At 35.6% G+C, this 23,991-nt stretch overlaps 1 protein-coding gene across 49 annotated transcripts in view; it reads left to right on the plus strand.

The window, feature by feature from the left end:
• RIMS1 (regulating synaptic membrane exocytosis 1) overlaps nucleotides 1–23,991 on the plus strand; it is a 218,997-nt gene that overhangs the window by 115,994 nt on the left and 79,012 nt on the right. For 16 of the 49 annotated variants that reach the window (XM_026846016.1, XM_026846017.1, XM_026846018.1 and 13 more), the window contains 5 exons: nucleotides 499–570; nucleotides 4,708–4,890; nucleotides 6,226–6,338; nucleotides 11,851–11,880; nucleotides 21,587–21,699. In XM_026846016.1, coding sequence (XP_026701817.1) covers nucleotides 499–570; nucleotides 4,708–4,890; nucleotides 6,226–6,338; nucleotides 11,851–11,880; nucleotides 21,587–21,699 — 511 coding nt within the window. The remainder of the gene's footprint in view (nucleotides 1–498; nucleotides 571–4,707; nucleotides 4,891–6,225; nucleotides 6,339–11,850; nucleotides 11,881–21,586; nucleotides 21,700–23,991) is intronic. The other 33 variants (XM_026846023.1, XM_026846029.1, XM_026846037.1 and 30 more) reach the window with 8 other exon arrangements.

Here is a 23,991-nt window from a genome sequence, read left to right on the forward strand (position 1 = left end):
TTTTATTAATATAGTGACAGCATTATTTAAATCTGATATGATACAGTATTTGTTTTGCTTTTGAAACAGATTTAAAAGCCATTTTTACAGTTTACATTTGAATAGTATTTTCTGGTCCTTTCTGCAACATTTTTCCCTGCTGTCTACTCTGCATTTGTTAGTCATGTTGTTAAGAGATGACTAGAAGGCCTATGAGGAGGCATTGTTTCGAATCAGATACAGACTGTGAAGTGTGATCTAGCTGCAAGTTCAGTCAGGGTTAATGTTCTCTCTCCTGTTTTGGTACTTCATAACTTTCACACCATCAGCCTCAGACAAACCTAACTAGTGCAGTGTGTCTTAAACCTTGAGTTCACCAGCCTGTACATGCTGATAGTTGTCACTTTTCATCTGTCAACCATTTCTGTTATTACCTTTATAATACATTAATAAATAATCTTCACATTTCTGTATTCTTTTCTTCTTTGTTTATTTATTTTCTGACATGTCATTTCACAGGCAGTCCAGAAAAGTGGAAAGATATAGCAGCCAAAAACAAACTAGGAAAGGCTCCGCAACTGAAACAGAAAGGTAGGACTGACGATCAAAGAGTAAACATCTCTTATTATCAATCTGATTCCAATTTTTGAAATATACCTCTAATACAACTTTTAAAGTAGAACATCTGTGTTCATACCAAATGCTACGTTGTTGTAATTTACCATATTATTTACCTTTTTATCTATATTATTAGCACTGCTTGTTGTGTTGCATACATATGGTATTTTTCTGGGATTTTCCATCATTGCAGATAAACCCAATGGTAAAGACTAGCAGTCTATCCATTTTATGAGCCAAAGTCTGAGACTCACTGCCACTATCTTGATCTCTACAAGATGTAATTTTGAAATGCGTAGCATATTTCATTTGGTGTGGGACTAAACCTTTTCTGTGCTTTACCACTGTTCTTTTTCCCAAAACTTCATCTAGTTTACAGTAACTTTGAGGATGAAAAAAATATATAAACAGATCAATAATTCAAGATGACTCTGATCAAACTAATTTAACTTTATAGAATTTTCTACACATACTTTTATATTATAATCTATCATTACATAAAATTAATATAAACCCTGAGATTTTAACCTTTGTATTCATTGAATTTTCCTGTACTTGTATTATTATTGTAACTTTTAGCTTTGATGCTACAGTAGTATAGGATTATGTATTTAAATTCTTAAGAAAGAATGAAAAAAATAAAGATATATACTAAATCATAAGTACATCTAGTTATGTTTTAAACCCTTTGTATTGGTTGAAATAAGAGCAGTGAGGAGGGGTAAGATTCTGCCTTTGTCAGAAACAGATTTACACTATTTTGATTAGCAGAGGAGAAATGTACATCTGTTTATATTGTGAGGGTTGAAAAACTTCCATGAACAAATCAGACACATTTTTATTTTCAATGCAAATGCATATTATGTAGCAAAAGTTCAGAGCTTTTATTTTATTTTACTGGCTCATGTCCCAGATTGTTGTTTCTGATCCAAAAGCAATGGTTACAATTTTCTTGGTTTTGATGGTTCTGTTGTCCCAACAGTCCAGTTACTTTTTCAATTTAGACCAGAGAAATTGCCTAAATGGTGGCTGGAATCATTGCTGTGTTTAAACCAGGGATAGTTTTGCCATTGAGTTCACTAAAGCCATTTTTCCCCCATTTTTTTCTAACTTCTGAAGAGTAAGGGGAGCCTCTGGGGCTGAGGTCCAAGAGGCTCAAAATTCTTGATAACCATTCAGTGATGAACCCAGTGGAACAAGAGCATAGGGAAACATGAATTATATTTCTTCTTTTTATATCTCCATGACACATGGTGTAGGTTTCTCTTTCCACAAAATGATTCACTGCTATTAGATGTGAGACAGAAATGTCTAAATAAGTCTGAGTGCTGTAGTTTAGTATTTCATCATAGATATAATGTTGCACTAATGACAGAAAGTTTTGATAATAGGACATACAATTAATTTTTTTGTCAAATGGCAAATATAATTCAAGACTACTTCTTCCTCAGACATCTATTTCTGTTTTAGATCTGGTCTTTATTTTGCAATTTGCAGGTTTTGTCTACTATTAACTAAGCAGATTACTGGAATAAGATATCAGCATGCTGTCAGCTTCCCTATAAAGCCTTTCAACATGCTATGTAAGATTGAGTTCTCTATTACTGTGATAGCTTAGGGAATGTACATAAAAGGGAAAAAGCAAACCTTTTCAGGATAGTTTACAGAGCTGAACAGTTCTCTTAATTCAGTGAGATAAGCTTTCAAGATGGGAATGAGTAAACTCTTCTGAAGGAGTAAAACTGATTACATGAAAATCAAACATTTTCTGTGCTTGTATGAATGAGCAAAACTGTGGTAAAAATTGGTTCATCCCAGTGCTAAAAAATTTTCTTTCAGCCCTAACTGATCACCCCAGAAATGCCAGAGTTGAGGTTACCTGTCATATATGATATGATACATATTGTCTTTAACTGTATTTGCTATATTTACATAGGACCCTGTGCCAGGGGTGCGCTGGATTGGCAATGCTCTCTTATTTTCATTTTTCTTTATAGTTCCATAAGTGGCAGGATATTTTACTTAGCACATGCCACTGAGGCATCAGTCTCAGAAGAAAGGAATTGTGTTTTCTTGTGTGCAGGCAGAGTTGGAACCTGTAGGATTCCCTGTAGACCACTGCCAATTGAGTTACAGGTTTGCTGCTTGCAGCTTTACTTTCCTCTGAAGAACCAGTAGATGAGATACACACATATGTGCTTATTGCAGTCTCATTGCTCACCAGGTATCATTTCTCTCCCAAGTTCCTCTCCTCTTGTCTCCATAGTTCTTATCTCACTTCTGTCTTGTTTCCTCAGTCATACACTAGCTTTTGTCTCCCATATTTGTTCCTTTTTGTCTCATTCTCCTGATCAGCAATTTGCAGACTTCTTCCTTTCAGCAACTGATCTTTCTCCTAAGCCAACCGGTCTTTAACTACGTTTCAGTTTTTCTCCAGTTCCCTTTTAGCTCTGTTTTCATTTGCACCCTAAGTAGCATATTTGTCTCAATGTAATACCCCAGATAATGCAAGTCTTAAGCCTGATTTGTCTTCATTTTAGTTAAGCAGATCCTCTATCTTTCTCTCATGGAAGGGAACAGTTCTGTAAAAAGGGTATTACTGAAAGAGCAGGAGGTAAGTTTCTGAATCTCAGGTAAAGTGTCTGTTCTGTAATGTCAGGACAGACTCTCCTAGTGCTTCACTGGGCTCCCAAGATAAATTCCAAGATATTTAGCCCCTAAAATGAGAAAAATCAGAACTGAGAACATGATGAGTTTATTTAATTGGAGCATTCATTCATAGTATAAGCAAGCAAGCACTTCCTGGCAGAGTGGGATCCATATTTACTTTACGGGTTATGTTTTAAACATCTGATAAAACAGATGCTTAAAAGCTTGTTAAATGCAATAGTTGGCATGAATTATTTTTATAGTTAGCATTGAGAAGCAGACATTTTCAGAACTCAGCTCATCTTCATTATCATAAGCATCTTTTAAAATCAGGGGAATCAGTCTCTGCAAGAATGTTACGGTTATCACCAGGGCAAGCCAGGAGTTAAGCTAAAGCATTAGGGGAGAATATAGCAAGGGCAACAGAATCCTGGGTTTGTTGCATTGTGGCTGGACTTCTACACAAACTGTTACTGATGAAATGGCTTTGAAACAAAACCTGTTTGTTATCCTGGGTAGGCATCTGCATATTATCTCATACATACTTTTTTTTAGGATGACTTTACAGTGTCTGATAGTCATATAGATAGTCCCTTGGTTACTTTGACTGTATCTTGTGGGAAAGTTGTGCTGGGTGTGTGAAGGGAGACTTCATAAGTCTGAAGAAATAAAAAGAAAAAAACAAACACAATGAAAGGATGTCACAGGAAATTGAAATTTCTGAGATAACAGCAGAATGCTACACTGTTGGGAAACCAAGCAAGAGTAAAAAGGCACACTTAGAATACTTTGTCACTCTCCGAACTTGAAAAGTTTCAGGTTATCTTACACTTGCAGTGTATGCAATTATTAAACTAATAATAATTATGCTTTATTATACGAACATGTTTGATCATTTTACTGCATATTTTAATTGTGTTTTCATTAGAGTTCCTTCAGAACTGTATTTCTGGTATTGCAGCTGAAAGATACTTAAAGAGAGTCTTTATTTCAAACGCCTAAGGAAACTAAGAGAATTATGTATGTACTTAACATGTCCTTTTTTAGGACACTAATTGAAATCCAGTATATATTTTTAATAAAGATAAAAGGTATGTTTTAGAAACAGAAATGATTTGTGGTAAAATCAGGTATTCATAGTCTACCCTGTGCTAGTACTTACATGTGTTTTAGCTTATGTTTGCTGTGTTTAAGCTGCAGCTAGCGTTTTTGGCCAACTGTCCTCTCTATGCAGTGCAGTTCAACAGTTCCACAATTAGGGTCATGTGTATCTGCAGTGGTGAGTGTTCTGTAGTTCATCATTTTGAAAATGGATTTGCATTCAGAATTAATAACTCTGATCTGAAATGTCAACCCTGGTCCTGCAGCCACGATTTGCAATGTTCTTTGATGGAGGGGGGCATGGGAAGGTGTGCCTGGAGCTAACAACTGAACAGTTTCTTTTTGGCCCTGATGTTTTAGGGGTCTGCTACCATGTCTTTCTAGAAGGGGACTTCCAACCCCACGAACAACTGAACAGCCAGTCATTAGGGGAAAACATCACGCTCGCTCAAGGTCGAGTGAGCACTCTAGTATCAGACCCTTATGCTCTGTACATCACCTAGCGCCCGGAGGGTCGGCGCCACCTTCTCCACTTCTGACAAGGTTGCTACTATGTGTACAGCACAGCTTTCATGTTTTGCCTTCCAGGTGTCAGTGTGGTGTTGTACTTCCCTGAGCATACATGGTGCATTCACTCATTCTGGCACTGTAGATTATCCTCTCTTCATGATATTTACACTTCTTCCATATCCTTTATGCCACCTATCTTCACCATCCAGATGGTACTTCTTGCTGTTGAATTTAACTAGTTATGCAATGTAAGAGTACTAAATTAGCTGTGTTTTGTCCTTCCATTGTTGTGTTTTGTTCTGTATCCATATGAAAGTTATTGAAGTATTTTTCTTAAACACTGCGCAGGAAATCATGTGCTGTTCACACAGCTAACTCTGATCTTACAGGCTAAGCAAGTCAGTTGATCTATGTAGTGTGAAAGCCAACAGTATTTTGAACTTGCACAAACGTGTTACTTAGGTTGCAAGTAGATAATTTGCAATGTTTAGTGTAGTAGATAAACAGTGCTTATCCACTATAGTAAGTGTGATATTGCTGTAACTGGCAAAGCCATTTAATAGTAAGCTCTCCTTCTCAGTGGTCCGCTTCTTCTCATCTTTGTTTTACTTTCTTGAACTTTTTCCCTAGTTATTAGAGGTGGCCCTACTTATTTTAAATGCCAGCTTACCAGAGTTCCAAAGCTGTTGGATGTGTTACACTCAGATGCTGTATGTATATATGAGAAATCAAGTAGCTAAGGTGCTCTGAAATAGTGCTAGCTAGAATTCAGACAAGGGGATTTAGGATATTTACTTAGGTAGGACTATTAAAAATCTTGTACATTCTTAGCACACACTCACACACGGCACCCCTCCAATACCAAGTTAAGGGTCTTATTCTTTCTCTGAGTTCAGGGAAAAACAACACATTATCCCATGGGAATAGATACCTGTTGTCGATTTCTCTGTGGCCTTGTGCAATTACTGCATCAGCACAAAGGGAATACAAAAGTTAATAAAATATAGAGGTAGCATTTTGTATTGCCCTTGTACCAGTGCAGGAGAACATATATAAATTGTGAGTCATAATCATAAGTTGTTCTTAGAAAACTGCTTTTCATTCAGTGGTTTTTGACTAATACTTTATGAAAAAACTCCAACAAAACAAAGGAAAATATTTGCCCTTAATTGAAGGTAGTTAGAGAAAATGTGAGGCCTTGTAAGTTAACTAGGTATCTAGACCTGAGTATGCGCATACGACACACATGAAATGCAAGCTTCTTCAAACCCATCTTCAGTATATGCAACTTAATATTTGTTTAAAATTCAGAATATAAAAGTTCTCTTCATTTGGGTTATTTTACTCTTATCTTAATTTCATTTGCAGAATACATCAACAAGGAAGTCCAACACAGTCTCCTCCTGCAGACACATCCTTCAGCAGTCGCAGGGGAAGACAGCTACCACAAGTTCCAGTAAGAAGTGGCAGTATAGAGCAAGGTATCAAATAATGAGCTTATGATAGCTCAAACTCTTTGATTTTTTACCTTTCTTTACTTAAAGTCTACTTTCATAATATGTGTTCAGTGCTATAATTCTACCAATAAAACAATAGAAGAGAATGAAAGTATATTTGTAGTCTGGGAAATCCTGTGGAGTTTGACTGATGGACTGTTTCACATGATTTAATTGCCTTAATATTCTAGTACCCTTTTATGTTTGTCTACTTTAAAATTTCTATTAGTTGTGGTAGTTTCCAACACATATCTAGTTTGTCTTCAGCTAAAGAATTCAGGGGCAAAGGTTTTGACAATATTTTGACAGTCTTACTAATTTCTTATTTTGTGGTTTATATTAATTGTTGTGCATTATTAACATAGATTAATAATAAATATCACAAATCTGGTTTTCTTCTGGAGTTCCTAGTTCAGTGAGTAAAGAATGAAAATAATCACCATGGGAAATGTGAAAGCACAGGTCATCAGCTCTTTCTTTCTTAGGAATAAACTGATCAGGCAGAGTGCTTCTTTTTCTGGAAAAGACCATATAGACCTAATGGTTGTGGAAGTTGTTTTTTACATCCAAATTTCAAACAAATATGAATACAGCTGTTTCCTTTTCTAGCAACATACTGCACACAGAGTGTATGTTATTATGGTAAAATGCAATGGTATCATGGATAATATTTGAACATTCAGGTTTTCTTCTGTGTTTAAAAAAACTATTTTCTCAATGACTACATGCAACAACTGAGATTCCCATGTACCGCAAGGTTTTCTTCTACATGGAAATTAAAGAAATGCTTCTAATGGTGAAATATTGTAGTGCTTTATAGAACTATTGTCAAACTGCTCTCTTGAATAGATAATGTTGCTGACCATAACCTTCTTATCATGATAGATTACCATAGGGGTTTTTTGCGTGATGGTTTACATTAACATGCAATCAGCTTACATTAATTTTATGACTTTGAGCTTTGATGGCATATTACTGATGGCACTGTCAACACATATAAAAATGTATTCTTCTTTTATACGTATGTTTATTCAGATTATTAATATACTAATACAAGTGGGTTTTATAATTTTAAACTTTATATTTGAGTCCTCGTTTTGTAGTGAATCTAGGACTGTCTGGATTATAAACTAGTTATAAACTACATTTAGAGCTTTGATTTCTGCGTATTAGTAAGTTGAGAGCTTTTTAGGGAAATGTAATAAGTAATAAATTTCAAATTTCTTTCATGTTTCTTCTGTAATTCAGAACTTGGTACAATATATAATGATGAATGAGCTTCTAATTTAATTTTAAGTTGGCTTTCCTTTGGATATTCATCTATCATCTTTCTGCTGTTCTTGATAACTGGTGTGTTGAGAATAAAATACTAATTTATATTTTGTTAAAGACATTGGAAATGAATGTAGAACTTATCATGAAAATGAGTAGATGGGATGTATACAAAGAAAAAATGAAAGTTGAGCAGAAAGCTAAGGCTACTCTAGGTTTAGGAAGTTGATACCATGAACACCTGTAAACTAATGCTGTTTCACTGAACTCTTAGTTACACTTGTGGTTGATATGCTTGCGTCTTGTGTAAAATGTACAAGTAGGATGCGACATACTGTTTACTTTGGTGTTACATATCATACTACCTGTGTCAATATGGCTGTATTACAGCATACAGAGTTGAAGGCTGAAGAGATTTTCTTCTCTACATAGTACTTCTGTTTTGTCAAAGTGACTGACTTTCCTTTTGAAGAGGAGGTTTTCTGATTTTACCCGTGTTTAATACTTTGTTCAAGTTGAGTATATATTTGCAGAGAAGTGCTAAAATGAATAGATTTTATAAAATATTTTTAAATGCTTTGTCAGTATCTTCTGAAATAAATATGATAGTATATATAAACTTTATACTAATGTAAGAAATTAAATTCAGTGAGGCTATTTGCTCTGATTTACAGTATCAAATTATAATATCAGTTTCACCTGTTTAATTCCTGTCAAATGAGTATCAGGGTCAGATGGAGTGACCAGAAGTGATGTGACTCTAAGGTAGGATTGAATCCAAAGCATATTGAGGTCTGTGAAAGATTTCCATTAACTGTACTTGGAACTGAATTGTGTCCTTAGTGATTTAAATTCAGTCACTGTGGATATAGACAATGTCAAATCTAGTGCAATATACAAATGCATTTTCTTCATTTATAAATAAAGCTACTTTTTGGTGGTCAGAATTGACATCCTGTGTTTCAAGCAAATCCTGTATGGTACACCATAAGGTATCATTTTTATAGTAAAGTACTTCGTTATGCTCAATACAGATTCTATTGTGTCAGGAGGGTTGAATACACAACTAAAAAGATACATCTATGAATCTATGTCTGTTTTACAAATTACAGTGATTGCTGTAAAACAAATGAATGTCTGTATATTGAGTGGGCATTTTGTTTGCTCTTTGCATATTCAATAGGCATAGAAGAATCTAGTAAAGTAATTTTAATACTCTTTAAAGATCTCATTATAGAAAAAATGAGTGTTAATGAAGGAGGAAGAGACTGGTAGTGGTTTTCATCTTGAGAAACAGAGTGATATTTTAACTCTTAATCTTTAATCTTTAGCTCTCAATTGTAAATTATCATATCCATGCTAATAAGGCTTCTTCTAGGACTTACTTTGCATCTTGAACATTTTGTCATTGTCAAGTTTAGAACTAAAAATGCAGTTGTTGCCCTATCTCTGCCAGATGATGTTGTCTTAGTTACTGCTTGTGTGGGCAGTTTGAGAATCATAAAAAGTTAGCCTGTGAGAAAATAAGGTAGTTTTAAAAGGTCAATATTAGTAGACACACTTTATTAAAAGAAAATCTCATAGAAGTAATTCTTACAATGGCCGTAGTGGTCCCTATTCCATTACAGAATTGGTGTTGGTACTACTGATCAGGAAGAGAGAAAAAAAAATCTTAAATGTAGAGAGAAAAGTCCCATTTAAGGTCTAAAACCTCCAGCCAGCATAATTTTGCACACTAGTAAACTTTTATAAAATGGCTTCTTGGTGATTATGTTCTAAAGGGGATAGCAGCTTTGCCTAGTTTTGGAGTCAGGGAAGGAGGTAGTTATTTTCACTTGGAATGGTTCTAACTAGATATTTTTAGCAACTCCAGTACACACTGATGTTTTAAAGTGGTGACAGTTAAGACTGTAGGCTTCTGTACTTTTTAAGCAATGTGATCTTTATTTTAATCCCAGTGATATTCAGAGAAGACATGGCTGTATTTCATTCCTTTGCAACCCTGTCAGCAATATTTCCTAGAGTAGAAGACACACAGGAATGTTATTGCACTTAAAGGTCTTGAGATGCTTGAATATTGAAAGTTAGTTTGGTACTCTGTGTGTGTGTGTGTTTTCAAAAAGTCATGATTTGGTAGTCATTACCCTAACTTACACTACTTAAGCGATTTTTATTTCTTTGTTGTAACTGATAATTTTATAAAAGGACCTAATAATATGAAGATATTTTGGCTCAATGACTAAAGCAGTGAAATTCTAAGCCATGGTAAGGACAACAGTGTGTTCTCAGTATGTCATCCTGTGCTGAGCTGTAAGAGATTTACATTGGTGGGATTTTTATTTGCATCATTTTGAGTGGAACTGTGCAAATCATTAAGAGGGGCGGGGATTCTGCATTGACTTTGTTTTTCAGGTGTTTCTATAACAACTTTGTTATGTAGTTTAATGGTTTTTAAATTATATATTTGTATAAAGTATATTTCTGTGATCTTTACCAAGCCCATCCTCTATCATTGCAACTATCAAACATCACATGAATTCTTTCTTCAATAGGATTTGAGGGTGGATCTCTACACTCCTGTATAATGGTTAATCATTGTATTGATCAAGGAAATGAATAAAGCCTGAAGATCTGTAGCACTTTTCTACACTCCTTTGTAGATGCAGGAGATAAATATTAGGGATAATACTATGAAATCTAGCAAGCAAATAAGAAAAAACATATGTAAAATTTAAATTTATGAATGTGCAATGGTGGTTTGTAGTATAGTCACGATCTTTAAGAGCTAATTCATGCAAAACAGGTCTTTTTCCCTGTATCTGCTTCTATTTCGCTCTTCACAGCACAATTTCTTTCTCATAGCTTCAACAATGTGGTTTCATGTTTCAGAAGTCCTATAATGAGAGTAAGGTTTGTGATAATCAGCAGTATATTTACATGTAAAGAACACCTGTAAATGTAACTGAACTAGTGTGGTTGTGTGTTTCCAGTGGCATCTGTTTACAGCAGGAGGCTTTATGCAGTCACCTTTAGAAAAGCAAAAGTGTGGCCAGCATTAAGTATTGCTGTACATTAGCTCGTGTTAGAAAAAGCTGCATAAGCTTTGTACATAGCTTGTATGCAGGGTGAAGTGTATGCGTGCGTGCGTGTGTGCTGGCTGTTTCATGAGGGAAAGTTACATTGAAGACTCTACTGGTACTGAATGGAGATTACTTGTATAAAGTTAATGTGTGTAATACATGTACAAGTCTTTAATGGTAGTCACATCATAGAGGAATGAAGTGTTTTGATGTCCAGTGTTTCCTTTTAACAGATAAGAATCAGAATTTTGTACAGAAAATCAATCTTTTGTCATAGAAAATACACTTGAGTTGCAAGTATCTTTTTCTATTTAACCAACTTAAGATCCTAAAAAAAATGAATAGCTAGTGAAAAAGTTCTGTGTATATGTCCTTAATCACTGAAATGTCATTGCAGAGAGAATATGGCTGAGTAATTGTAAAAGATCAAACCCTTTCAGTTAAAACCCTTTTTCAGATCCGTCAGTGTAACACTTGAGTGGCAGAAGAAAAAGAATAAATCGTCACGATTTTAGATTTTATTCTTTTAGAGTTGGTTGTTTTGTCTTCATATTTCTGGTTTTATTTTAAAATTATTAGGTGGCACTGCATATTTTGAGGCAGCTTGTGGAATCTTTACTCACACTGGAGAGTATTTTTTCTCAGCATTGCTAACTCTTGCAAATGAGTTCAAGCCCTATAATCTTTTATGTTTTCCTTAAAGACCAATTTTCAATAGTCTGGTGGTTATTGACTATTATAGATTTCAGTTAATAGAAAACATATTTGAAACACTAATTATTGCAGAAAAGGCTTAATAAAACAGGGCAACGCGGTTCAGGAGTGAGAGTGATACTTAAAGCAATTTTAATATTTTTATGTCATTCATAAATTTGGGTATGACAATACTGCTTGAGCGGAATACTTAACGAGTCCACAATCTGGTTCTCAGTAACTTCATTGTTTCTATTAATTTTAAAGAAAAAGTCATAGGCTTTATTATTTGTCATGGTTTATCATTTTAATTTTTGACATTACTTTTACATATGCTGGAGTACTGCCTACTGTACATGCCATTGTCACATGTAACACATTTCTTTATCTAACTTTAAATTTGCTGATTTCTTTTTCTGTTTCCATCATCCCGTGCATTTAATTCATTGAAGAGCAAGAGACTTTTAACTCTTCCACAAAAGGTAAATATTTATGTAATTTTTTATAAATGTTTGGCAACTGTTTATACTGGCTTTTCCCTCAATATATTCCATGTCAGTATATAGTATTTAGTTAACAGTGTTTAACAAGGAAGAAGGTTGTTTCTCAAATATCTATATGCTGTCTCTCTGATGCCCCTCTTTAGAATCTGAACATGGTTTCTCTTGTGATTTCTAGTTTTCCTATTGAAACGCAATATACTGGATTTAACAGGAGTAGTCATGGTGTTTCACATGGCTCAGAAGCTGCTCACCTGAGTTAAAATTCACAGAAAGAATAAGATTTTACCTAAGATCTTGAGCTCTGCACGGCACCTGTTTGTAATGATGCAGCCATGGCTCTTGGTATCTGTGAAGGATGTTTTATTGGTCTGGGTTTAGGAACAGTTGAAGATCATGATGGCCAGAAACTGTCCTTCATATGCAGAGAGATTCTGAAGAATGAGCTGTGTTTTATTTGCATGACAAGACCATGACACTCAGAAGGATAGTCATGTTATAGGGCAGGTTTCTAGGGGCAAACATACCATACTTATGTCCTATGAATTCTCCCTGTCTGTGCTGATACCAGTGATTCAGTGAGCTCAAACAACAGGTATCTAAGGCTGTCCCACAAAGTGAAAAGTGTAATCTGTCATGTCCCTACTGAGGCAATGTTGCAGAGAAGTCCTATTTTTTTTTATTTTTGCTGAAAGTAGAAGTTATCTCAAAATCAGAATAAAGGTTGGAGAGAAAAAATTTTAAAAATTAATCCCTTTTAATGTTAACAGCAAAATACTATGCTGTTTAAACATTAATAGCACAAATTAACCTTTTCTGACCTTTGGTCCTGCAGATCTTGGGAAATTCTGGTCTGATTACAAGCTTTGGTGGGTCAAAGCCAAACTGCAAATTGAACTTGAATCAGAGTGTCTCCTACAACTTTTTTACTTTCTGAAAGGGTGAATCTCACTGACACATTCATACTTGCTTAGGTAAAAATACGGCAGCTGTTCCACTAGCTACAAAGTCCAACACCCACTCCAGTACTCAGGAGTATGCTTTCATGATATTGTTAAAGAAGAGATGAAAAAGAAATTATATTTAACTTAGGTATTAGCGATTACAGGTTATTTTGCAGTGTTAAGAATTTGCCATGAAATGTCTTAAGAAAGTGCTAAGAATCATTGATTTTACAAATTATTTCTGGCATTTTTGCTTTCTTCAGTATTTATATTTCTCTCAAAAAGAACAATACAAGTCAGTCATGCCAGTTTGTTGTTTATGTCACAAACCTTCCCCTGTGATTTGGACTGCAGTGGATATTTCTTTGTTTAAAACAGTTGACTTGATGCAGACAAACTAGACCATGAGTGTAACAGGTTTGTAGAAGGGTTTGTTTCCACAAGATTTGGATGGATCTGATCCAAGATTTGGGAGTGTGTAGAAGGTGGTGGGGTATTTGCATACACAGATTCCTTTGGCTCAAGAGAATTGAATGCAAATGCAACCCAGAGACAGAAAAGAGCTGGACAAAAGAAGAGGAGCAGGAAGAAGTGGAGTGCTGGCAGTTCTGAGGGTACCATGAATAACTTAAGTTGAGCTGACTTACACTAGCAGTCCATTGTCATTTCTGACTTTCCACTGAGCAGAATAAGGTACAAAAAGAATAGACAGTAGGTGAATGAGAGATGAGGATGGGAATGTTTATGTGGGAAGAGACATAGGTATGAAGGAACAGATGTGAACAACACTGGCCAGATAAATCTACAACAAAAAAAACAAGCATCTGTTCCACTAAATCAGTGGTAAGGGTTGTGGTGAAGTCTTAAACAGATTTGGAAAATGCTGACTTGGATTGCTGCCAAAACTAGTGGTTTACTTTTTTCAAATTTTAAGAATCATGTTTGTTTTCTTGTTGTTTTCTTTTAAATAGAAGCTTCTATTTGGATCATTCTCGAAACTTTGAGGAAGAGCCATTGTATCAGCCAGTTCAGAGTTTTATATTGGCTTGTCTTCCTTCTGAAGTGACTTATTAAACTCAAGATGGGCACCATGTCTCTGTGTGTACTGGGATATCCAAGGTTATTTCCCAGACTGGCAGTCTGAGTATGTCCTTTAGTCATGCCTCCGTTCTGATTTGGGAGGAGGTCCAGAGTGGTGTCAGCTCCCACAGAAAGGAAACCCATGCAACACAAGCTTAAAGGAGCCACAGCACATCCTAGTCAGGTGCAGGGACCAGGGCTGCAGAGCAGTCTTCGGACCCCATCTCCCTCACTGTCTGTATGTTGCTGATAAGTACTTTTTGAATTCATATATGCAGAAAGTGGTAACAAGTTCTTTATCTTAGCAACAACTGGATTTTTCAGTGTTACTAACCTTGTATTTCAAAACATTAATCTCTTCATAATTTCAAAATTTTTTGTGTTCTCTAAATTTCATGGTAGAGTTTGCTGTGGATTTTTAAAGTCATGAAACCTAACACAGGGATACTTTGTGTGTGCATATTGCAAAACTTAATCCTGAAGACTCACAGAAATAACCTGGAGATTCTCTATATCATTTCTGAAACACTTCATCCTGGTCCAACACCAGTGTGAGTTCTCTCTGCTGTGCTACACAGTCACCTCTCCAGTGAATGCTCCCCTCCCTCTTTGCTTCCCTTACCCACTTCACTAGGTGATTATCTCATCCAAATCTCACCACTGCTTTATTTCCCTTCCTTTGTTCTTGACATTGGTTATGCCTAGTTTCTTCTTCATCTTCCACTTTGCACTTCTTCAAACCAGATATACAGTTTTTTTCCCACTGATTCCCATCCACATTGCATCTAAATAGCACAGACAAATGATGCTCCTGTCTTTTGATGTGTAGAAAAGCTAAGTGTACATGACTCTAGACTGCATTATAGCTGTAGCTGTTTGTCATTGTTCAACCTTTCTTCTTAGTATGAAGAGTGAGAGTGAAGAATAGGTCAGATGTCTATTGGCTTCTAGGGTAAGTGCAGTTCCCTTGTTGCCCTGCCAGAACCTGCTCTTTGTACCCCAGAAACACTGTTCCTATAAAATAGTTTTTATGAACAAAAATTTTAATCTCAACTTACTTTTCAGTATCTTCCTTGTGTAAGCAAATCTTTCTGTCAGTTTTAGGCTTCTAGAATTCTTCCCTTAAAGTTTGCATCATAAAGGATGTATATCTGCTGGTAAGGGTGACAGGTATCTGAAATCTTGATGCCAGTCTCTTCTTGTTACATAGCATGCTCCAAAATTTCATAGTGCAGGTAAAACTTGGAGGATTTCCAAATTTTACCTGCCTTTTCCAAATGTTTGGAAACATTTTCCAAACATTTGCCTACACCTCCTTTCTGTCTTGACTGTCTTTAGTACAAACTAGAAGTGCCTCAAGAACAAATTCTGTGCTTGTTGCCAATGTCACCATTACAAAAATGGTATACCCAGTGCTAAGACATCCATAGGTTTTCTGTGGTCTAGAAAAAACCAATATGGTTCTCAGTTTTAATCACAGAGACCAGGTAATGTCACCAGTCATTATGGCATTAAGCCCATACTTGGGTTTGAGCAAGAATATCCTTTTAGAGAGGTGTTTTCACTTAATGACTGCAAGTGATGGAAAACTGTTCCTGTGCCACTTGACTTTTTAAACATATGTCTTATTACTTATCTGACTTTATCTAACTTCATAGCTACTGGGTGTTACTGTGCCTGTATCTGCTAAATTGAAGAGCCTTCTGTTGTTAGAAGTCTTTCCACATGTAAATAATTATGGACCCCAATGAAGCCACGCATCTTCTTTCTTTTTAATAATTCCCTGAATCTTTTACTGCAAGGCCATGTCCTGGACTTTGTATAATTCTCATTACCTCTCCCTGCATCTTTTTCACCAACAGTATGCTTGGAATGATAGTCTTCCTACAATGTCAGAATCCATTGACCTTAGATAAATTGAGTATCTTCCAGTTTCCATGTTTATTTCTGATGTCCTAAAACTCTGGATCTCTGTGTGGCATTTAAGAATTTGTTGTTCTTTTTGTAAGCATAAAAGCTTATTTTCATATGTCTTGCCAAAGTTTACCTTCTCCTTTCTTGTTTTATTATCTTCTAGATAGCAACAGGTCTCCAGAGATAGTGATATTTTGCTGGAGACACATGTGTAGCATGTACAGCAGTTCAATTTTGAGTATAAAATGGTTTTCCTTGGAATTTGATGATGGTCATACTGCCACACATGAAGTAATTTCAGTGCTTAAACAATTTTAATCATTTTTCAAATGTAAGAGTGGGTTCTTTTTAGATGTTATTTATGGACAAGATTCATGGCTTTCCAAAGTCTACAGAATGTAAAGACTCTTTTATGATTGCTGTGATGTGAAAGAGGTGGATACCTAATCAGTTAAGATCAGGAATTAAAAACTATAGCTAGAAAGGCATCTATAGCAATTTTGCTGTTCCTTGCTAGTTCAGTATTGCTGCCTGTGGTACAACCCTTATTTAACGTAAATATATGAGCCCACATATGTTTCATACATTATGGTATCAGCTTAATAGACACATGTTTATAGCATCATGCCATTTAAGAAATTTTGTGAATAATATAGAGTTTAGTCCCCCTTTCAAACCTTAAATAGGGGACTTCAAATCTTAAAATTCCTTCAGTGTCTTTTGTACTGGTCACTGCTGTTAGTGAAGCTTTTGTAGCTGTTAACTGATTTTCATAGGACTGGTCTGTTGATACCAGCGCAGGCTGAATTTATTTTAATGTCACATTGGAGCATTGTTATTTTCACATTCTGTGGATAACAGAAATAAGCCATATCATATATATGTCTATCTACTAAAGTATTAAAAAACCCGAAGAGACACAACTTTATTTGCCCTACTTTATTTGATATGTTAAGATAGTATATTACTTATGGTTCTGTTATTCTGTACATAATTGTAAAGGTAACATATATTTTGAACAGTTAGGATTCGAATTCTAGACAGGCTTAACTTCTTTATCAAAGAGCAGACAGGGGATGAAATGTGCCCATACTATTTTTCTGAGGATAGAAATAAAGATGAGGCTGTCAACTAGTTAATGCCATCAGCTGTAACTCTATGAACCTTGCCATAGTGCTGACATATTAAAAGGAGTATAACTAGTACATAAATTCTAAATAAACAGATAATGTCTTAGAAAAGTTAAGAAATGGCTGTCTCCTTTAAGAAAAAAAGTTAACCTAATTTTCTTTCAGGGTAGGTTGCAGGCTGAAAATGAGATCTGTAGCTATGAATGTTAATCAGAACTTCTTTTGTCACAAAAAATACAAGCAAGTTTTTGAATTACTTTAGGAGTATAAAACCCAACTCTTCCATTATATGTGTATGTTAAATTGTTCTTTTACTAATACGATGATCACCTCTGCAAAGATTGGAAATCCAGATGTTTAGTTGTACTTCCAGCATGTAGCATATTTAGAATCCTGTAAGATGTTATGAATTACAGTACAGGGTGCACAGTCTTCACAAGGATGTTTCTTGAATTGGAGGAGGCCCAGGAGGAGCTGATGGACCTGCTAGCCTATGGGATGGGAGGTGTTCTTAATCTTTGCAGACCTTGTCTTCTTCCTTTGTATCCCATTCACAGTGGAAGCCAGATGGGATTTAGCAGTGAGTTGAATAATAAACAAAGTTTGTAGCCAAGGGATCTTTTGTTTGTTTGATGGAAGACCATTCAGAACTACATTGGACAGATAATTCTTGATAGCTTGGTGTGATGGGTGGGCCCAAGTCAGCAATTAAGCACCCAGCAGCTGCTCACTCACTCCACCCTCCATAATGGGATAGGAGAGAGAATTGGAAGAGCAACAGTGAGTGAAAATTCATGGATCAAGAAAAAGGCAGTTTAATAAATGAAGGGAAAAAGTTAAGAAAAAGAAAAAAAAAAAACCATAAGCCCCACCACCAAGTGATGCAAAGGCAATCATGTGCCACCTCCCACCAGCAGACCAATGCCCAGTCTGTCTCTGAGCAAACAGCTACCTTGAAAAAACTACCCCCAGTTCTGTTGCTGAGGATGATGCTGTGTGGTATGGAACATCCATGTGGTCAGCTGGGGTCAGCTGTCCCAGCTGTTCCCCCTCCCAATCTCTGGGGAGTTTGGGGAGCAGCATGAGAAACAGAGAAGGCCTTGATGCTGTGCAAGCACTGCTCAGCAACTGCTAAAACATCAGTGTGTTATCAACACTGCTTTAGTCATGAATCTAAAACTCAGTACCATACAGGCTGCTGTGAAGAAAACTACCTCCATCACAGCCTGACCCAGTATACCTGGGATTACAGGAGTCAAATCTGTTTATAAATGTATTAATGGAAATGAAGTATAACATTTTAATTCCATTCATATGTCTGTCTTTTCTCTCCTGCATGGCTTGACTGTTTATGTACATTATATTGTTGTACAGCCTTCACATGCTTTAGCAGTAGAAAAAGCTTTAGCTCTAAACTTGCACCACTTATCTATGTAGTCTGCTCAGTGAGTTCTCTTCTTTCAATTACTTCTTATACTGATTGATCTCACATCTGAATCAGCAGCTCTTGAAGAGATGAGAGTTACAGCTCTTTGAAGCATGTCTTCTGACACTGAAGAGAGTAACATGTCAACACAACCAATATTGATGGTAGTTGTAACACTAATTTGAGACACTTACAGTAAATCTCCATATTTTGTATTCTAGGGCCACTGCAGAATTTAAAGGTTTTGGGATTACAGTGCTTTGCTCTGTAAATTACTGTATAGTCCTACCTCTCAAGAGCTCTAGGAAAGGCACTCTGCAGATACTGATGTCCAAAAAGAAAGTAGATCCATATTTTTCTAAGAGGCAGGTTAAGTTCTTGAAGTATTGTTTATGTCAAATTTTCATTACCTGTGGTAACCAGCTGTGTTCCAAGAAAGTAATGTGATTATATGGTGGTGTTACCTGTGGTTGTAACAGCTTCTGCTAATGTGCTTTTGCTCCTGTGTTAGATTTTTTTCTGCTTCTTGTGATTAATATGTAAATGGTATACCAGGATACTTATTGGGCAGATGAAATTTTCCATCACAGAACTGAGCTAGATACAACATACACTCAAATGTGCATTGTAAACAAAGATGGAAATTTTCTATGGCAGACTTACATTTCACACAGTTGCTTGCTTAGAAATACATTAAACAGCTAACTGGTGCTAAATTAGATTTTATATAATGATAGCTAATAATGAAAACCAGAACATAAGCATGTTGTTAAGGATTTAAGCATAATAAAAATAGAGAACTACAGAGTTAACGTTGAGTATTTACCCACCCTTGACTGCAGCAATTTTCACATATAGTCACTGAAATAGCATCTCATTACTTAATAGAATATTCTTTCCCAGGTATTGTAAGTCATACAGAGTAACAATATATCATGTAAATTATTTAGTATAATGTACAGTTGGCAGGGTAAAGCACCTAAAAGTCACACAATGAAAGGGTTATTTTTTAGAGTAACTGTAATCTGTGCACCATACACATATAGGGCTAAATTTTTAAAGGGGTCTCAATTTTCCCTCTGATTTTATATCCTCAGTCTATTTCATGCATGTATGATAGGATTAAGATATCTGAGTTTTTTACTTCGGCGATTGATATATCTTAATCCTTTCATATCTGTCCTTGAAATAAGAGGCCATCTTTAAAAATTTCACCTAAAGTGCTCAATTTTGCCTTCAGATACCTCCATGCAACTTCCATTGAAGTAATTGGAGCTGTGCCTGCATATCTGATGGTGGAACTGGACTCATTGCAATTAAGGTACACATTTACCGACATAATTAGTCATCTGGATAATCGCTGGGCCCAGTGTGACGTTCTGCATGTGCAGAATTTCCTAGATTGGACCCTCTGCGTGTGGGAGATTGAAGATTACATTGATAACTTTATTTCTTGCCTTAAATTTGTAGCTGTAGCAGAATTTTTATATAATTTGCTGTATTTAGTTTTCCTATTTTTAAATAAGAAATGTGGAAGGAGGACATAAAACCAACATCTTTTTCACAATGATGTCTTTGTATATTTTTTCGTACCCAACCAGCGCACAGACGTTCCATCATTTCCACAAGCACATTACGGATAGTACATGCATGTACAGTTGTGATTTGTGAAGTAGCACACAGTTTAAAATATCCAACCCTGAGTGTACGGGTTTTTGGGGTTTTTTGTATCTGTGGGCTTGCAAAGCACAGACAAAAAATAAATGCACAAAGAATCCCACAGTTAACTGATAGTGTGAAACCCACATCTGAGAACTTTGGTACCTCTTAATTCACAATACAGATCTTTAAACAACATGATAAATTACTTATTTTTCATTCATATAAAATTCTCTGTGTTTTGTGATTGAAAATTGATTCCATACAACTTTTAAATTGGTCTCTCTCTCCTGTCACTGGTCTGGGGAGGGGCTATTTACAAAAATCTTGATTTTTAAAACTGTCCATTTTGGAGAGAGTCATATAAATCCGTGGTTGACCCAAAAGCAGAAGATTTTGGGGAGGTTTTCCCAAATAAAATGCCAGTCTTGAATTTGAGACTACACAAAAAATTCCAAATAAAAGAAGTTGTTCTGGGATGTTCTAACCTGTTAAAACACAACGAACATAGTGACTACTCCTTGGATTTATAATAGTTACTGATGAATATTTGGGTAGAACTGTTAAAATCCCATTTCTCAAGGTACTGGTTTTATTGGTTTTTCTTTGCATTTATAGTGCTACCAAGTTTAAGAACAGCAGAATATATAGTTACCTCTGAAAAATTATCCGCTATGACAAAGGCTAACTTATTTTAAGGAAGCTTTAGAGCACGGGCTTTTGCACCATTCTTTCCATTAGTGCAAGGTCATCTTCCTGTGGCAAGAACAGCCAATATTAATTTCCATAACTTGTTCAAATTGAAGAAGATGCTCTTTATAGCACCACAACTTCTTGAAGGTTTAAGATTAGATTTCTTTTTTCAAACAAATGCTATCATAAGGAAGTTAAAACCGCAAGGACACATAATTTCTTTGAAACAGAGTGATTATTAGAGAGCAAAGTAGTGCTTTTAAAGGACTTATTGTAAAAAAACAAACAAACAAACTAGAAAATTACTGTATTTTTTACTGTGACTGGTTGAATGGAGAAATTATTCCTTTCAAATAATCTTCAGCTATGGTACGCAGTTTTGTTTTAAAATAGCAGTAGGAGTCAATTACTTTAAAAATAAATTCTAATGCCTGTTTAATGCATTAATTCTTAGAATGTTACTGTAATATTTTCTATATTTAAGCAAATGCATGGTTAGATGATCATGGATTTGTGTCCCCTGCATCCAGAATACTTAACAGGTTTCTAATTCAGCCTGTCACCTAAATTCTTTCACTCTTTTCATATCTGTTGCACCAGCTTGATTATGTATAGGAAATTGGGATGTCTGCCCATTTTCAGGTAAAGACTATCACAATGGAAGTGGTTGATTTCTTGACATTAGTGTTCCTTTGTTCTGTGTTTACACCCTGCTTGTTCTACATGTTTGTACATTTCTTTGTTTCATTGAGGTGAAAATAAGCTAAAATTGTTGTTAAGCCATTTGTTTTTAAAAAAAGTCTTCTCTATTTTTAATTGATTTTCATTGTGTGTTTTTGCAGCAAGCTTAGTAGTGGAGGAGCGAACGAGACAGATGAAAATGAAAGTGCACCGTTATAATCAGACATCAGGGTCTGGTTCTAGCCAAGAACATGAGCGTGAGCAATATACCAAGGTAAAGTCAGTAGTATTGAAATGATACTTTGGCTTGAAAATTGAAGGCATAAACCTGTTTATTTAAAAATTATAAAACCCTCAAGAACATTGTGTTATAAAGCCTGACAGAAATGTCTTCAAGTAATAGCTTTTTAACATTGTTTTTAACCCCATCTGATGTGTATTAGATTTAGTGTTTGATGTCACCTAAAATGAAACTGGAAAAACCAGAACACTTCAAAACTGATTCAGGGAACAATAATCCTTCAACAGTTGTTAAGCAAAGCTGTGTCACCTCTAGCTTAGAAAGCCCCTAGCCTACAAATCCCTGGAGGCTGGAAAAGTGGGCCCTTGAAGTATCATGGTATGTTGGCCCTACTCTTCTGTTCTTCTCTAGGCCCTTGCTGTTGTCTGATGTGTAGAGAACTAGACAGAATTAGATCCAATCCCATGCAGCTATTCTCATTCTTTTATCATTTTTTTTGCATCCTAGTAACATCACAGGTAACGTATTTCCTTCCCTGGAATACATACTGGTTACTTTGATTTTGCATAAAGATTTCCCCTGATAATTAAGTGTACATGGAATTACATTAATGAAGTTATATAGAGGGACTTTTTATTTTCTTGATAATTATAAAATGCTATCCCATAACCTTGTAAATTTAAAACTGTATAGACTTGTGAGCAAACTGCTGAAAACCTCTTGTACATCTGTGCTGCCGCTTACAAATCAAGCTGTGAGGGGCTGGAGCTGAACTTTAATGCTAAAGATTTTTTGCCTTGTCATGCCTAATGCAGGGGGAACATTTACAGAAGTCAGAAGGGAAAAGGTTTAGTTAGATTCTGTGTTTTCTTTTAGAAGTACAGCACTGTGTTGGTGTAGACAAAGGGCAAAGACAAAACCAGTGGTAACTCAGTTGTAGGGGAAGCATTCCCGCAATTTTCTTCAAGTGCCATTGAGAGTTATGTGCTTTCAGTGAGTGACCACTGGACGGCAGTATGAATGTAGAAGTCCACTGTAAAAAAATTCAAAAACATACAGCAACTGTGTGTGTTAAAAATAAGGTCTCAGAATAACAGTAGTTGGAAGAAAATCACAGGTTTTATTAATTCAGACTTCTGTGCTTCATGAGCCACATTTCAAAAATTTTATTCACATCAGTAAGAACTAAATGCTTGTAATTTTATTTCTAGATTTTAAAAGAGACAAACTTTCCCTTTATGAACCAGTGACATACAGAAAACAACAATCATTGTCAAGCTGTCAACAGCTGTGGACATCAGAACAGTCCTGGCATTTATTGCCATAGCACAGGCACCAGACTTACTGTCCCTGCCCCTCCAGGGTCACTTCCCTGTGTTTCACAGAATTGATGCATGCTCCTGGAGGCACAGGTTAAAATAATGGATAAGTGGAGTGCTCAGCAGAAACATGATCAGAAATTTACTTAGGAATGGGTAAATTGGGCATCTAACCTGTAATATCTACAAATTTGAAAGATTTATTCAAGATCTTGTTATAGTTAAATATGGAAACAGCTTTAATGTTTCTTATTTGAGACCAACTCACTGTGATTACAGAGCTTAAATGAAACAGCTCTCAAAGGAAGAGAAATAAGAGAAACAAGGCTTTAGGTCCTCAGTTGCCAAATTGTGGAATATCAGTGCTATTTAAAAAAAAAACAAAACAAAACAAAACAACAAAACAACAACAAAAAAACAGTTGGGATGGAAATTTCCAAAGAGATCATCTGTCAGAAGACAGAATTTTTATAGTAATTAGAACATCTCATTTGATACTGGGTTTTCCATTACCTTCAACTCAGGACAAGAGGATGCAGTGTGTCTCTGCAGTACTTCTCAGCCAGTTAACATGTTGAAAAATCAGTAAAAATGGGTTTGATGTTTGCATGAGAGAAAGGTAATGTGCAATCTGATTATTTTGGTCAGGATGACCGAACATATATATATATCTTTGTTCACAGTCAAAGGCCAGTTTTCTGATTTGGATTAACTGTGTTTACAGATTGATTCAAATGTTTGAATTTTTTCATTATGAAACATATTTTTTAATCCTCTCTTTAATATTTATCATAGCCATTTTTTTGCTCCTCAATATATTTTTCTTACTGGGTTAATGTAAATCCAATCTATGGTTAAATAGTTGTTGGAAAACATCAACCTGAAATGTCACAAATTTCTTTTATCATCTAATACCTAGAGTTTTCTAGTAGCGTCTTCAGTTTTTAAATATATGTGGAAATGAAATCAAAAGTTAAATCACAGCATGATGGATGGAAAGAACTAA

This window comes from Athene cunicularia, assembly GCF_003259725.1.
Source record: "Athene cunicularia isolate RWA chromosome 3 unlocalized genomic scaffold, athCun1 chr3_part1, whole genome shotgun sequence".
NCBI lineage: Eukaryota > Metazoa > Chordata > Aves > Strigiformes > Strigidae > Athene > Athene cunicularia.